The 14,495-nt window shown below is 32.3% G+C and overlaps 1 protein-coding gene across 1 annotated transcript in view; it reads left to right on the forward strand.

Moving 5' to 3' along the window:
- LOC126887176 (polyglutamine-binding protein 1-like) overlaps positions 1-9,407 on the forward strand; it is a 32,100-nt gene extending 22,693 nt beyond the window's left edge. The window contains exon 4 of the mRNA XM_050654562.1: positions 9,237-9,407. Coding sequence (XP_050510519.1) covers positions 9,237-9,373 — 137 coding nt within the window. The 3' untranslated portion in view covers positions 9,374-9,407. The remainder of the gene's footprint in view (positions 1-9,236) is intronic.
- The last annotated feature ends 5,088 nt before the right edge of the window (positions 9,408-14,495 follow it).

Here is a 14,495-nt window from a genome sequence, read left to right on the forward strand (position 1 = left end):
TGCTTTATGAGTATTAAGATTCATAAAATTACAGTTTTCCTGATAGTATAAATATATTCTTTGTATTTTTCTTCTTGTTTCTTTGTTTCAGGAAAAACTTCTGTTTATTCTGCATTCACCTGTATCAGTATTAGGCGAACGGTTTACCCCTAAAAAGACGCTTAGAAACGGAATATACCGACTATTTTTTGCATTTTCTTCTTTTTACTTCTTGTATGTAGGCTTTAAAGCATGTTTCTTCTTCAATACTAGCCTCCTAAATTGTTCAAATTATCGCACCATCTTTTTTTTTGGTCTGCCAATACTTCTTCGTCCATTTGGTGACTTATCTCGTTGCCAATCTGGCAACCCTGAGTATCACTATCAATTTGTTTGTTTACGAAAGATGGCGATTATCTTCCCTCTTTCCCTGGCTATTGCTCTCTCATCCTGGCCGCATTAAATTCGCTTCATGCCCATTCCATCCGTGTTGACAGTTCATTGATGTCAATATAGGTCTAATTGCTGCTTTATAGATTCTTGCTTTTGTGTCTTGTCTTAGGTGTTTGCTCTTCCAGATTGTGTCATTAAGAGATCCCGGCGCTTTACTTGCTTTTAAGCTTTGTTGTCGTACTTCCTCTTCAACATCTCAGTAACCGGTTATATCATCTATTCCCAGATATCTAAACCTTGCTTCCTGCTTTGTTATTTTCCCATTAAATGTATTTAACTTATTGAGATCTGACAGAAACCAGGAGATTTCTGGCAAAACTAAGGGAGGAGGAGTATTAATGGTAATAAAAAAGGAGCATAAGATTTTAAAAGTAACACAACATTGTTCATCTTTTGAAATTTTGGTTGCGGATTTAAAAATTAATAACAAATTAAGTATAAAATTAATTGGAGTGTATATTCCACCAGATTGTAAATTACATGACTATGCGAATTGCTTCGAATTGTTACAAACACATATTACTGATATTAATAACACGTTTATTTTTGGCGACTTCAATATTGCAGAAATTAAAGGAACCGAAAATCTAGATTTTACTAATGGAAGTGCTAAGTTTAAAAGTATGATTGAGTTTTTAAATTTTAATTCATTTTTGCTTTATAACAATGTAAAAAACTGGCAGGGCAAAACTTTAGATCAAGTAGTAGCATCTGCAGATAATATAAATAGTTGTAAGGTATGTCAAGAGCAGTTACCGTTAGTAAAGGAAGATAGATTACATCCATCTCTGGAAATTCAACTTTCATTTACAGTATCAAGTTTTAGACAAACAGATAAGTTAGTTGGTAATAGATTTAATTTTAAAAAAGCAAATTTTGATTTGATGTGTGATTTGATGAGAAATATGACGTGGGAAGCTGTAACAGAGGAAATAGAGGTAGATAAAGCTCTAGATATCTTTTACTCAAAAGTACTTAATATATTTGAAGGATCTGTACCACAATATAATATTTACAAGAATTATTCTAATTTTCCGAAATGGTTTACGCCTGATATCAAAAAGTTGCTCAAACAAAAAAATAATTTTAGAAAGTTAAGACATGTTTCAATTTATTTTAACAATCAATTTATAGAGACCAGAAAAAAACTTAAATCATTAATTAACATAGAGCACAGGAAATATATACGGCAAATTGAGGAAAATATAGAAAATGAGTTTAACAATTTCTGGAATTTCATTAATAATAAGAATTCTAAGTCTAATCAAACAGAAATATTTTATTTTGGGGGTAAAGAAATAAATCAGAGGAATACTGCTAATGAGTTTGCGAAATATTTTGAATCTGTTTATTCTACCGACATTTCTAGCTATAACACTAATTTTACAAATATTATTAGTAATAACAATGTTTTGAATTTACCATCAATAACAAGCGTAGATTATGATAATGCAGTCAAAAAGCTGAAACCAAAGAAAGCTGCCGGTATAGATGGCATCCCCCCGTATATTTTAAAGGCATGCCAAGAGTGGTTAAAGTTACCATTATTACATATTTTTAATCTAATAATAACTTATTCAAAATTTCCAGAAAAATGGAAACTATCTTCAGTTACTCCAATATTTAAGGCGGGTAACAAAAGAGATATTGAAAATTATAGAGGAGTCGCTATTATGTGTGCTCCATCAAAAATTTTCGAACAAATATTGCATGCTCATGTATATAATCACGTCAAAAATAGTATTAATGATCATCAACATGGTTTTATGTCGGGTCGCTCGATAAACACAAGTTTTATTTCATTCACCGAGTCTGCAAACAATGCGTTAGAAAAACAATTGCAATTGGATGTAGTGTATACGGATTTCGAAAAAGCCTTTGATAAAGTAAAACACGATGTTCTTTTAAGAAAGTTATGTAATTTTGGCTTATCTGATAATCTAATAAAGTTATTTAAAAGTTATTTGCAGAATAGGAGTTTTGTTGTAAAACACAATGGAAATACTTCTGGTAAATTTAAGACTAACTCGGGAGTACCACAAGGGTCTAATCTTGGACCACTTTTGTTCTTAATGTTTATAAATGATTTAGCAAACGTCATCCAGGATTCAGATTACTTATTATTTGCAGATGATTTTAAGTTATTCAAAATAATTCAAACTGTTAGGGATTGCGTAATGATTCAAAGGGATATTGAGAACATTTTATTATGGGGTGACAATAATAAGATCAAATTCAATATAAATAAGTGCTACGTTATGTCTATTACCCGTAAAAGAGAACCAATAGTATTTGATTATTTAATAGGACTGAATGTTTTAAAAAGGACCAGTGAGGTCAAGGATTTGGGTTTGATTTATAATAATCAACTGTCATTTGCTACACATATTGGTAAAGCTGCAAAACGAGCGAACCGTATGCTGGGTTTTATACGTCGACAAACTTGCGATTTTACTAGTATTAAGGGTATAAAAATATTATATAATACTTTAGTTAGACCAATATTAGAATTTGGTTCCATTATTTGGGGACAACAACCTCAAGTACATTTAGAGGCACTAGAAAAAGTTCAGAATAAGTTTCTTCGTTATTTGTATTTCAAAAAACATCATCGATGGCCTGATTATGGAACCATAAGATCAACCATGCTAAGGGAAGAATTTGAAGTTTTGTCTTTGACTAGTAGGCGCAAATTTGTAATGGCAATGATTTTATATAAAATAATTAATAATATTTCAGGTACAATTGATTTACGAATGCGGATACCATTTAATGTTCCTCGAAAAGCAACGAGATATCAGTTGTTGTTTGGAAAAATAAGAACATCTGTTTGCTCTCCTCTAGAGGCCATGTTGAAACTAGCGAACAATATAAATTTAGTAAAAAACATTGATTTTACAATGTCAGTTGGTTGCTATAGACATATAGTGCAAGAGCACTTTAAACTAGTAGATGGATAATAGATATCATTAGTCTAGCTGTTTTTGTGTTAAAGTCTTCTATATCTGCCTATCAATAGTTGTGCTAATGACTGTATATATTAGTTATATTTGTTATATAAAGTTTATGATTATAACTGTCCATGTAAAAAGGTTTTAGGACCTGTTTGGATTTTTATAAATAAATAAATAAATAAATTAATTTCGATTTTACATCGTAGTGGGTATTTAGATGTTGTCATACATTTGGTTTTTCTGCTGATATTATCATATTGTATTTCTTGGCTGTTGTATTGAAGATGTGTGTTAATCTTTGGAGATCCCGGAGATCGTCTTCTGTCTCGGCGATTAATGCGGCGTCGCCTGCATAACATAATATTTGGATTTCTTTGTTCCCCATTTTGTAACCATGACCTTTACATACTGCTTCTATTATTTCGTCCATTATTATATTAAAGAGCAGTGGGCTTAACGAGTCACCTTGTCTGACTCCGCTTTGTACTGGTATAAACTGTATTAGTTTTCCATTTATTACTTCTATAGAGTAACTAGGTACATTTTCCGTTGGAACTTTATCAAGCTGCAGACGGGGGTTGTGAATTGCAACTTTTTAGAATTCTCTCTTGTCTTCACTGCAGCATCCATCTGGCTTGCAATTTTTAGAAGCCATGGAGGTGTTACCAGGGAAATGGACCAATAAGTTTTCAATTTAAAAATCTTTTAGTAATATTTTTTAAAAATTTTCAATATTATTAATGTTGCTATTAGGATTGAAAACTTTACCTTTCAGTTGCCAGATGACGCTAGTCACCTACTCCATACACGTCAGTTGCAATGCGGGGATAAACTTTCATGGTTGGGTCACTTCGAGCAGAGAGCAGCAGGCCTACGCCTCTCCGATGATGACTTCAATAAGAGTCAAAAATCGTCGATTCAGAGTGCTGGACTGCGCTCCCTGTTCTAAGTGAAAAATAAGACTGTTTTGCCTTCGCATTGCAACTGAATAAAAATGATATACATTTTTATTTTCCATTTATCTTTGCCTGTATTCGATGGTTTGTATAATATTGATTTATATGTTTCTTCTATCTACCGGGTGGTGAATTGGAAAACGGGCCATAGGAAACTCAATGTAAAATTCTAAATTGTTGAATTCCTGCTTCCTTAATTATTTTACTTCAAATGTCATGAGAAACTATTTGTAGAGGAATAAAATCTGTATTAAAAACAAAAGTTAAAATTGTTCTACGATTTAAACCGAGTCCAAAATTTTGAACAATCGAATACATTTGCCATACCTAAGTAAGCGCGTAAAAGTAAGGCCACACGTTACTATTTCTGACAGTACGCAAACTATTGACTGAATAAAACATCTTTATTATTACTAATTTGTTCTCAACTGATGACATCTTTTCGACTTTATTGTTTTTTAAACAATAAAAACGATAAAATAAAAATACTGACAGTTCAAAATATTGTTAATATAATAATTTCATTGTGACCGAAGGCAACCTTATACACATTCTTGCACTGTGTGGCCTAAATTTGGCAAATACACACACCGGCAAAATTAGCCGAACACGTTAAAAATGGGACATGTTTGATGTCTCGTATTTCATAAACCACTGGTCCAATTTGAGTGATTCTTTTAGGATGTTATAGCCTTATTATTTAAGAATATCGGTGTAATAATATTGTTGCTAGACAGGTAAATGTCATTTTATACCGGGTGTAACAAGCATACTGTGTTTTTTCTTAAAGTTCGGAACACCCTGTGGAATATTCCAGCATATATAAAATATTAAAATTAAAACTTGATTGTAGAATTATGCTTTCTTAACATATTCTTTTTTGATTCATTTGGTTATGTTGGAAATTAAAAAAGTTATGTGATTTAACAACTAACCATGTTTTTTATCAATAAATCCTCATAGTAGGGGAGAAAAGTATGCTTTTGCAATTACTCGAGCGTTCTTGGGACCTGGAGTGGATTGTGAAGAGTGGGTGCTACAACCAAAAAAAGTTAAGTTAAGTTTTCCATGAAGTGTGGGACTCTCCATTTTTCAATTTAATTTTCCATTTCCACCAATCGTTTTTTCCGATTATAGCGCCATTTATCCATAATAGAAAAAAATGTTGCGAATAAAAGTTGCTTATTTTTACGTCAAGGATACAAATCTGCAATAAAAATTGGGGGCTCCTATTTAATATTTTAATGTAATACCCCACCTCCGTGGGGGGTCGTGTTTGGTGCCATTCGCTAGATTTTTGAAAAATATTGAATAGGTGTATTTTGCAGTTTTACGATCTGATGTTCATTTCGCAAAATATCGCAGGGTTCGTATTTATAATTTTTAATTTACCCCCACCCCTCTCCGTGGGGTGTCACGAGCCCCCACGGAGGTCGGGTGGGGGATTTAATTTAAAATCTTAAATAGGAGCCCCCAATTTTTATTGCAGATTTGGATTATTTACGTAAAAATAAGCAACTTTTATTCGACATATTTTTTCGAATTATGGATAGATAGCGCTATAATCGGAGAAAAATGATTGTTTCAAATCGAAAATTAAATTAAAAAATGAAAAGTCCCCCACTTAATGGAAAACTTAACTTAACCTTTTTCTGATTTTAGCACATACTCTTTACAATCCAATAGGTCCCCATAACGCTCGAGTAACTGCAAATTTAGTATACTATGAGGATTTATTGATGAAAATCATGGATAGTTGTTATCGCACATAACTTTTTTATGAACTCACATAAGTAAATGAATCGAAAAGGAAAATGTTAAGCAAGCCTAAGTCTACAATCTTGTATAAATTCTAATATTTTACATAAGCTAGAATATTCCACAGGGTGTTCCAAACTTTAAGAAAAAAACACAGTATGATTGGTACACCCGGTATAAAATGGTATTTACCTGTCTAGCAACAATATTATTACAAGGATATTCTTAAATAATAAGGCTATAACATACTAAAAGAATCACTCAAATCGGACCACTGGTTTATGAAATACGAGACATCAAACATGTCCCATTTTTAACGTGTTCGGCTAATTTTGCCGGTGTGTGTACTTTGATAAAATTTATTATATTTTACAAAATTTTGTAATGTGTTTAATTCGTAGAACAATTTTAAAAATTGTTTTCAATAAAGATTTCAATCCTCTACAAATAGTTTCTCATGCCTTTTGATGTAGAATAATTAGGGAAGCAGTAATTCAACAGTTTAGAATTTTACATTGAGTTTCCTATGGCCCGCTTTTCAATTCACCACCCTGTATACAGTAAGTGTAAGACGTCTTCGACTTGGATGCTATCGAAAACCTTTGTCAGGTCGATACAACATAGATATGCTGGTTTATTGTACTCGATGGCCTTTTCTGTGATTTGTCTCAGTACAAATACAGCGTTTACGAAGGATCTTCCGGATCTGAATTCTTGTTCATCTGATAAAGTTCTTATTTTATTGATTTTGTTAGTTAGGACTGTTGTGGTTAGCTAAGTGCGGTGTTTAGTAGTGTTAAATGTTTTTGAATTTTTACTGCACCAAATTTTTTTTATTCGATTCACACAGATAATTTAAAAAAAAAATAAGTTAAAACAAATTATACTAGACCAATAATTAAATGCAAAACGAAGCCACTCAGTTCTAGTTCTCAGCTTCCATCCACTCGAAGCAAACATATTTCAAACTAAGTGAAATATTAGATTCTTTTTCTGGACCATCGGTCTGTCTATTTCTTTTCATTTATATTAAAAAATAGTAGGATTATTTTTATTACAGTTGCAGTAATGAAGTATATATCTACAGTATTACTGTAGATATACATATTATCTTTGCTTCCCCTAATTATTCTCATCTACAGTAATACTGTTCCCATTTCTTCATTTATTTCTTCCTTATCTACATTTACACTTTCAGACATTCCACTCAATTTTCGATAATCATCTGATCCTTTCTTCAAAAAAATTTTCTCCCAAATAATTCATTTTAACGATTTTTACAACATCTATTTGTCACAACTTTTGCACAACTATATCTAGTCAATATCTCTCCCATTCTCTTTACATCATCTTTGTCAACCTGGTCTTCGTTTATGCTCCAATCATTTATTCCATGTTCTCAACTCATTTATCCAACAATACATACAATAATTCAATCAAATTTCTCACATCAAGTTATTCTATCAACCCACCTTCTCTACTCACATCATCAGGTTTGTTTGGTTGTTGGGTCTCTTGAGTTCCCAGTCTCTCAATAATGATTATCATTAATTGTCATAATTGTGATATCAAAAATTTTTCATCAACAACTTTATTTATCTATCCACCGTTCTTTTATTCTGGTTTACCTTTTAATTTTATTAAATAAACACAATTTTTAAAAAAGATTTTTCCCCATTTACTCATCAATTTTCTCAACACTTAACTTCATCTGACCTCACGTTAGACTTAGCTTAGATACTTTTATCCAATTTTATTAATTTTTCTTTGCCCTAGATGTTATTTTACATAAAAGGACAGAATAAGGAAATTTTGACTAAGCTTTAAAACAACCTTTTGAGTCATTTAAATTGTTGTTGTTGAATCCATCTATATCCTATTAACTATAAACAAATTTTTTTTTGCACTACAACATTCCTCAGCATTCGATATCACAACCCCTATTCACTTGTCTCATCTTCATGCAGCCCTTTTTTATCAAACATCATTTGTGTTCGTTCACAAATATTAATTATCTAATTTTAACACAAACCACAAAACACGTCTACTGTATTTTGGTTTGCCTATCTTTACTTCATCAATTTATATACACCTCATTGATGATCATGGAATTTCAAATTCGCCCATTATTTTATAAATCTTAGATAATTTATTTTCACTAAGTTCTTGTAATTTTATATTTCCAACACACTGATGTTAGCTGTTATCATTGCTTGTACCATAAATAATTTTAATTTTAGTAGCTGCGTAACCAACATTTCATAAAACTTCAATCATTGACAATTGTCGTCCTGACATCAGACAGATTCGCTTTTGAAATCTCATCTCTTAGTTGCCTGCCACCTCTCATAACATAATGACCTAGTTACCTTTTGACCCACTTACCACGTGTGGGAGTCATATGTTGCCCTAGGGCCGTATCCTTAGGAATTTTATCCATCCTTTGGATTTTTCGATGTATTTTTTTATACTAGATTTTTGTCTGTTTTTCGACCTTGTATTTTTTGGTTGGCTCACCATGTTCTTGTAAGTATAACCAAACTTTACTTTTACTTTGGTCATCATTTTAACTTTAACATTTTGCTTTAATTAATATGGTTATACTTATATGGAGCGAAAACGTTTTGTTCATATGTTTGTAGCCCTTTAGGGCTTTTTAAACTAATATACCGTTTATCAAGAGGAAAATTTTTTATTAAATTTCACATTTATAACATTTATTCCAACATGACATTTTAGTTAAATTTTACAGTTATCACATTTTATTTGCAATTTGGCATAAAAACAAATCAATTGTGTTTATTGCATTTATAAAATGGTGTTTTCTTTGATTTGTATAGTCTTATAAATTGTACAGATTATATTCGTAGATATATTATATAATTCGAAAATAATTTTTTTTCGATTATAGCGCCATCTATCGACAACTAGAATAAATGTTATAAATGTCTGTAATCACAGACGTGCCTTTTTTTCTGTCACATACAATTTAATGCGTTAGAAAAAAATCGAAAAACTGTGACGCACTGAAAGGTGCCTATGAGAAAAAGAATACCACAGTGTCTCTTCCAATTAAACATTCATTGGCTCTATGAAGAAGTTTTTGTAATGTTTATATTCACAACATTTTTTTTAGGTGGGTGGAGTGACGGTTTGGAAAATAACAAAAGGGCAGATAATACAGCATCTGGTGTTCTGTATCAGCAAAGACCATACCCTGCACCGGGAGAAGTTTTAGCGGCTAATAAGGACAAGACAAAAAAAGATAAATAAGTTTTGTATAATAATAAATTATAATGTAATATAACTAGGAATTGTTTTATTTCTGCAAGATTGTAAACGCTAGATAAACTGCACGGGGACATAGAAGATCTTTTGTATAATATACCCTACGTTTAAATTTGTGGCTATAGGTTTTAATTGCTGCTGTGGAGCCTCTTGAGTCGAGATATTAGTTTAAAAAGATACGTAAACCAGCTCACGGCCACTCATAATCCTTCCTCCTCCTTGCTGACCTTCATCACGCTTTTTTTGTTTATTACGGATTGTCTTCCACTCTGTTGTCACACCTCAAAGATCATGACTAAGTATGAAGGCCGCTACACTGTGAGACAAAGTGTCACTACTTTCGGAAGGTTTGAGGGATAGAACTAGAGAAGCATAGAAAGCAAATTATAGCGCGAAAATTCTACAAGAGGGTTAATCAGAACAGAAAATAATTCAAACTAGACCAGGGCGCATCTGTAAAAATATTAGTACATTTGAACGTTGAGAGGTGACTCAAATTTTTTTGCAGAAATTCCTTGAAAATAACTCAAATAATAATATTTGAGTTATCCTCACTCTCAAAAAGGTCCGGAACATTGTTTAAATAATCAAAATGTCAAAAAATGAAGGAAGAATTCAATTTTTTTCTTCGTTTTTTGATTATAACTTTAAAAGTATTCATATCCGAAAAAAGTTGTACTGACATAAAAGTTGCGCAATTAAATTTCCTACAATACAGAATTGGTTAAAAATTAAAAAAATAGTCACACTTGTTGCAAAATAGCAATAATTGCGAAGAAAACATACAAAAACAAGTATTCGCATTTTACGTTTTTCAACCATTTATGCTACACTTAGGACCTTCATATTTCATCCAGAAAAACTTTATGATACAGTACAATAATACTGTAAATTTCATCAAGATCGGTTCAATAGATTTTGCAAAATAAATTTTGCAATCCAGCTTTCGCAAAAAAAAATCATTTTTTCAAAATGTTACAGGACTGAAAATAGAGCAAGTTGAAAGTTTTTTGCTTATAGAAGTGTAATGTACCTTTTATTTGCATTTTGCAAAACTAAAATCGATTAACTACCACGGCGTCAGGAATTTTTTTAAATAAACATTAATTATTGGTAATAGGCGCAGGACAGCGGATAGTTTGCTCTGATTGGGCATTCCAATGACCTTTGATAATGATTGATACATTATAATTTTTATTACATTTCGATATAAATAAAAAAATTTGTTTATTGCAAAATAAAAACACATACTCTATCCTTTGAAATAACACTTTTTTTAGCAAAAACTTTCTTTGTTCATATATTTTAACTTAGAGAATAAAAGTTTATTATTTTTAAACATATGCAATTGTTTAAACAATATTTCACAAACAATAATAAAATTAGTTTGATTTTTGTGGAATTAAAATATTAAAATACAACAAAATAAAGAGTAAGAAAATAATATATTAGATAAAGATTGGAAGAAATTTTGGTGGAAATCAACTTGTGTGAATCGAACACCGCTGTGCTGCGCGTATCACCAAAAATTAATGTTTATTTAAAAAATTTCCTGACGCCGTGGTAATTATTCGATTTTAATTTTGCAAATTGCACATGAAAGATACAGTACACTTCTAAGGGCAAAAAAAATTCAACTTGCTATCTATTTTATTTTCAGTCCTGCAACATTTAAAAAAAAATGAATTTTTTTTGCGAAAGCTGGATTGCAAAATCTATTAAACCGATCTTAATGAAATTTACAGTGTTGTTTTACTATATCATAAAATTTTTCTGAGTAAAATATGAAGGTCCTAAGTGTAGCATAAATGGTTGAAAACCGTATAATGCGAATACTTGTTTTTGTATGGTTTTTTTCTCAATTATTGCGATATTGCAACAAGGGTGACTATTTTTTAAATTTTTAACCAATTCTATATTATAGGAAATTAAATTACGTAAATTTTATGTCAGTACAACTTTTCTCAGAAATGAACAATTTTAAAGTTATAATCAAAAAACCAATAAAAAAATCGAATTTTTCTTTCATATTTTGACATTTTGATTACTTAAACAATGTTCCGGACCATTTTGAGTGGGAGGATAACTCAAATATTATTATTTGAGTTATTTTCAAGCAATTTCTGCAAAAAAATTTGAGTCACCTCTCAACGTCCATCTTAAAACAGATGCGCCCCAGACTAAACCTAGATCATCAATTGTTAGAAATAAAACAGAAGAGATTATTCGTGCTCAGGGCCAGTCAGGCACAAAACTTTAAATATAAGAAGTTAGATAGGGTTGAAAGAAGCAGAAATACAACTCTAAGATATTTAAGATGAAAGAGAAAGAAAACAAAACTCTTGCAGCATGTGCCAGAACTTATTTGAAAGCGGGTATAACTATCAGACGACTAGAATGTACAACTCCCGGAACGGACCATAGCTGGTGAGAGAAATTTTGTCTGTGTAGAGACTGTAGAGTTTAGGTGGGCGTACGACCGTCGACAGCGTTTCTCATCGGCCATGGTTCATTCCGGGAGCTGTAGCATTGTTTATCTACACAGTGGTCTAGTTATACAATGGCTGTAGGTATAATTGTACCTATTCAACGACAGATCAAACAACCACTAACAAATACAGAGGAATTACCCTCCTAAACGTGACCTACAAACTATTGGCCTACATTATTTACGATCGGCTATCAAAATATTGTGAACATATAATCGGTAAATACCAGTGTGGGTTTCGCAACGAAAAATCAACGATACATCAAATATTGAATTCCTTCCAAGACAAGCTTTAGAAAGTACATATGAATATGGAATTGATGTAGACTTCGACAAGGAGATAGCTCATGCCTTCTATTTAACGTTGGTTTAGAAAAACACATTAAAGAATCTGGAATAACAAGAAGAGCCATTATTATAGGGAGTGTTGGTACAAATACTAGCGTATCTGAGGGACCTCGATATGTTTCGTACCGCCAAAAGAATCGGACTCGTAAATCTTTTACTAATGTATTTTTAGCAACTGTGAAACTGGAAAATGTTTATCTTATGGAGATAAAGTGGCTCTGAGTTGTTTATGTAAAATAACAAGTTCGCTCGTGCAATATTGCAAACGTTGCGAAAAGCTTGGGAAACTATTTAGCTGAGATATAGTCATCAGAATTTCGTTTGGTTTAATCCTATTTGCAGGAGAAAGAGTTACTGCCTTTGAGGGCGCGGTTGAAATTTGCTTAAATCTTTTCTATTCGTTTTGAAATGAAGAGTGGAAATTGACTAATTTTTTGATTGGTAAAACCGGACATGGTTGAGTAAGATAGAAGGATGGAGAGATGGAATGAGTTTTGGGGTTGTGAGGGAGATTCGAGATCAGTTCTGAGCAGTCGAGAGTAAGAAGCTGGTGCCTTTCCGTCAGCAAGCTCTTTGCCTTGCTGACGGAGAAAATTGTTGATAATAGTTCAATGGAGATAGTTGTTAATGGATAATATTAGTACAGTTCAGTTTTTGTTCCAGAGCCGAAGTAGGCTTAAGTGGCTGCTGTGGTCGTAGAGTGTAAATTCTCGACCGTATTTTGTGTTTCTAGTAATGGATTAAACTGATCCATTGGTTTTCTTTTGCCGAAAAGTTCTTCGTTTCTTGTAATTAAGTTATAACAATAATAGTATCCAAGTGTTGCATACAATAAACGAACTATGGAATTTCATCTCTAATATAATTAATAGCTGTACTTTATTTGTCAAAATGAGTGTCGTTATGTGCCGTGACAACAGATCCGGCCCGTGGGTAATATTTCACCCGTGCGAATTACTATTTTGGCGCCCCCCCTCTCGAGGGGGCAATTCAAAAGTTCAACTTTATAGTAAAATCATGGTTGTAAAAGTAAGGTTGTAAGTATCATGTTTTATTTGAACTTAAGTTGACAAGTTATACAATTAGATTTTATTTACAAGTCCTGAATACAGTTTCGAAAATGGTTATACAAATTTAATCACTATGGTTATTTATCAATGAAAAAATAGTTTTAAATTAATAAGAATTAAGCTTTAAAATGAATAAAACTTGAAAATAACAATGTTGAGCTTTGGACATAAAGTGGTAGGCCTTGTAAGGCAATGAGACATGACATTGTGTTTTTATGTTATAGGCTAAGTTGAACAAAGTTAACTTTTCTAGATTTTCTCTGGGAAAACTCATTTACAACTGCATTAACATCAATATTGCATCGAGCACTGCAAACTCGATTGAAATCAAAGCTAGTCACACCAATCTGTCTTGTGACATGGAAGACCTCAGATAATTTTTTACTATTTTCAACTTGGAGAAACTCCTTTCTCCACTCGCGACAGACACTGGGAAAGTAAGAAGGATTCGCAGTGCTAGTGCTACACACAGGTTAGGAAAGTTCTCCACAAATCCGTTGTCTGCTAAGTAGCTCAACATGTCAACTGGGCTTTGATTTTGCCTTTGTCTTCTTTTTCGACATTCTGAATCACATTTTTGACAAGTTTCAATTCAGAATATCAGAAGACTATCAATGTCACTGTGCTGGCTATTAGTGAGAGCAATGTGTAGGTCCTTGCAGCATGTTAATAAGGTTTTGTCAAAACTTGTGGTCTTTAAATGTAGAAACCCAAACAGTTGGTGATAGTCTTGAAGCTGCTCAAATCTGTCTCCTAGAGAAGAGATACACTGATCCCAGACCGCGTAGAAGAATTTAGTTTTGAACACGATCTCAGGATCAAGAACTGTTTCATCACTTGATTCATAAGAAATCATTTTCTTCTTTTTTCTCGGCCGCAGTTCACTTTCCTTAGGGAATGCTGGGCCAACTTCAATCATTTCGGCCACTTCCCTGCAATCGACTAATATTCTGTTGAATCTTGCATAACTCCTTGTTTCTTGAAAAAAATTGCTTCGTTGAAGGAATCAAAGCAAGAGAGTTTGCTATGTCCATGTTAACCTCTTGAAGTTTCTTGCGTATGAGGTTTATCTTAAACAAAATCATATGCCACGTTACTAAGCAGCAGATGAATCGGAAACCTTTCAACTTTTTGGCCAAACTTGTAGCTGTATTTCTTGCATATCCGTCTAGCCTTTTTTGGTCTTGACTACATTCAAAAA

Source organism: Diabrotica virgifera, chromosome 6 (assembly GCF_917563875.1).
Source record: "Diabrotica virgifera virgifera chromosome 6, PGI_DIABVI_V3a".
Taxonomy (NCBI): Eukaryota; Metazoa; Arthropoda; class Insecta; order Coleoptera; family Chrysomelidae; genus Diabrotica; species Diabrotica virgifera.